At 49.4% G+C, this 3034-nt stretch overlaps 1 protein-coding gene across 1 annotated transcript; it reads right to left on the reverse strand.

Annotated features, from left to right (window-relative positions):
- Positions 1 to 159: 159 nt before the first annotated feature.
- On the reverse strand, positions 160 to 613 carry LOC138360500 (histone H2A). Its single transcript, XM_069320271.1, has one exon. It carries the CDS (start codon positions 594 to 596, stop codon positions 225 to 227), a length of 372 nt encoding a protein of 123 aa, XP_069176372.1. The 5' UTR covers positions 597 to 613; the 3' UTR covers positions 160 to 224.
- Positions 614 to 3034: the final 2421 nt, after the last annotated feature.

A 3034-nucleotide genomic window follows, 5' to 3' on the forward strand; every position in this document is an offset into this window, starting at 1 on the left:
ATATTGGATTTATATGATTGGTTAATATTCCAAGTGATGCTGAATATCCCCTATAATTTTGTTTTGTTTGTTTGTTTGTTATGTACACATTCCAAATGAAATCAATATAAATGTTATTATTAATGTTTGAAAGTTGATTGTCTACTTGAATCTCTCTATTAAAGTGTGTGTGGCTCCGGATGGAGCCTGGTTATGGTATTTGTCGTGGTGGGTGGCAGAAGTGCTTACTTCTTCTCTGTCTTCTTTGGCAAAAGAACTGCCTGAATGTTTGGAAGAACACCTCCCTGTGCAATGGTTACGCCAGACAGAAGTTTGTTGAGTTCTTCGTCGTTGCGGATGGCCAACTGCAAGTGACGTGGGATGATACGGGTCTTCTTGTTGTCACGTGCGGCGTTACCGGCGAGCTCCAGAACTTCGGCAGCGAGGTATTCCATGACGGCTGCCAGGTAGACAGGAGCGCCAGCACCGACGCGTTCGGCGTAGTTGCCTTTACGCAGCAGACGGTGAATTCTGCCCACGGGGAACTGAAGTCCGGCCCTGCTGGAGCGAGACTTTGACTTGCCCTTCACTTTGCCTCCCTTGCCGCGTCCTGACATTGCTGCTGCTGTTGTGGGTTTGTGGTGTTTTATGCCGGCCCGCAGATCGAGCTTCGTGTTATATACCCCGCTCAGGATCAAGGGAGTCCGCCACTGACCAATCAGCGCGCTCCGCCACGCGACCCGCTCTGAGCTGAGTCGCGAGCGGGATATAAAAGGAAAGCTCGACTCGCGCAAAAGTTCATTATTGTATCGCAACGCCAGCCAGCACGAGCATCATCATGCCACCCAAGGCATCTGGAAAGGCTGCCAAGAAGGCCGGAAAGGCCCAGAAGGCCATTGCCAAGGGCGATAAGAAAAAGAAGCGCAGGAGGAAGGAGAGCTACAGCATCTACATCTACAAAGTGCTGAAGCAGGTCCACCCCGACACTGGTATCTCTTCCAAAGCCATGTCGATCATGAACTCGTTCGTGAACGACATCTTCGAGCGCATCGCCGCCGAGGCTTCTCGCCTGGCCCACTACAACAAGCGTTCCACCATTACCAGTCGGGAGATCCAGACGGCTGTAAGGCTCCTGTTGCCCGGAGAACTGGCCAAGCACGCCGTCTCTGAGGGCACTAAGGCCGTCACCAAGTACACCTCCTCCAAGTAAACGGCTTACTTACTGCCCTGTGGTGGTGGCTTGGCCTCAAACCAACAAACTCGGCTCCATTGGAGCCACACTTTAATTTCTAAAGAGATTGTGAGTGTTAGACACCAATACTATTATAACAAAAACCTCTGTCACTGAAAGCAAATAGCTATAAAATGAGAATATTTATGAAACTGTCTGTGTGTGTTTCTCTCTCTCAGTCTCTGTCTGTCTGTCTGTCTGTCTGTCTCTGTCTCTGTCTCTGTCTCTGCATGTCTCTCTCTCTCTCTCTCTCTCTCTCTCTCTCTCTCTCTCTCTCTCTCTCTCTCTCTCTCTCTCTCTCTCTCTCTCTCTCTCTCTCTCTCTCTCTCTCTCTCTCAACACACATATAAACACTCGGTATCTTTTTTCTAGAGATTAGAGATTCATTGTTATGTTCCACATTAGGATTACTATGCAGGCCACCCTCTTAAGGTTTGAAAATGTCAAGAAAACGGTTAATTTAAAATGTCATCTCCTAACTTAACAGATTAAGCCAGAGGACCAAAAACAGAATAAAACAGGACAGGACAGTATGTCACTTATACAAGCTGCTTTTATTTCTAGTACAGTATGACAATTTTTTTTTTTTTTTTTTTGGGGGGGGGGGGGGGGGGGAAGGATCCTTGGCAGTGCATAAGAATGAAAAGCGACGGCGTTTTGTTTGTAAGAGGACAGGTTGTACTACAAATGACTTGATTTATTGATATCACGTGTACAGTGTATGTATGACACCTAAATTATTGTATTTATTTATTTATTATATGTATAGATGAAGGTTAATTCATATGACTGATGCTAGGAATGTCTGAAATCTCCTTAGAAGGATATTTTGGCCCTGAGAAGGGCCGAGTTTGGTGTATACTAGGGTGGTCGTTTTAGCTTATGCACGCTCTCCACGGATACGGCGAGCAAGCTGAATGTCCTTTGGCATGATGGTGACACGCTTGGCGTGGATGGCACAGAGGTTAGTGTCCTCGAAGAGACCGACCAGGTAAGCCTCGGATGCCTCCTGTAAAGCCATGACGGCAGACGACTGGAAGCGAAGATCGGTCTTGAAGTCCTGGGCAATCTCGCGCACCAGACGCTGGAAGGGAAGTTTCCTGATGAGCAACTCTGTGCTCTTCTGGTAACGACGGATCTCACGCAGGGCGACCGTTCCGGGCCTGTAACGGTGAGGCTTCTTCACGCCCCCTGTGGCAGGAGCAGACTTGCGTGCTGCCTTGGTGGCCAGCTGCTTACGAGGAGCCTTGCCTCCCGTGGACTTGCGAGCAGTCTGCTTGGTGCGAGCCATGGTGAACAACTGTGGTTTGTGATGGCCGGCGCCGAAAAATTTTTGCTTATATACGCCGTCTCGAGGCGCTTGCTCGAGCGCCATTGGCTGCTCGACTCGCCTACGTCACCCCGTTGCCCCTCCCCTCCTTCCTCTGGCTGCAGCCAACAGGCAGCTCACCTCAAACACTATTATCGCTGATTTTGCTCTATTTTTTGGATTTGTGCAAAAGTCATTTCACAGAGACGTGAAACAGACGAGTAGGCAACTGCAGTTTTGAAAGCGTTGTGAGAAAGCCGTGTTTCTGCTCGAGTACAAGCATAAAGTAAGGACAGGCAGGAGTTAGGAGTTGCCATGCTACAAGTACGTCCGCTTGACGGGATATAGTCTGGGGAAATCGTGCCGAAATTAGTGGGTGGCCTTCCAGACCCGCCTCCAAGCCTAAACAACCCAACAACTGGCTAGGCTTGGAGGCGGGTCTGGAAGGCCACCGCCGCCTTCCAGACCCGCCTCCAAGCCTAGCCAGTTGTTGGGTTGTTTGCAGCATCGACGTA

This window comes from Procambarus clarkii, unplaced genomic scaffold (genome assembly GCF_040958095.1).
Source record: "Procambarus clarkii isolate CNS0578487 unplaced genomic scaffold, FALCON_Pclarkii_2.0 HiC_scaffold_113, whole genome shotgun sequence".
Taxonomy (NCBI): domain Eukaryota; kingdom Metazoa; phylum Arthropoda; class Malacostraca; order Decapoda; family Cambaridae; genus Procambarus; species Procambarus clarkii.

Coding starts and splice junctions, on each gene's coding strand:
- LOC138360500 (XM_069320271.1), bottom strand. CDS start 596: ATGTCAGGACGCGGCAAGGGAGGCAAAGTGAAGGGCAAGTCAAAGTCT.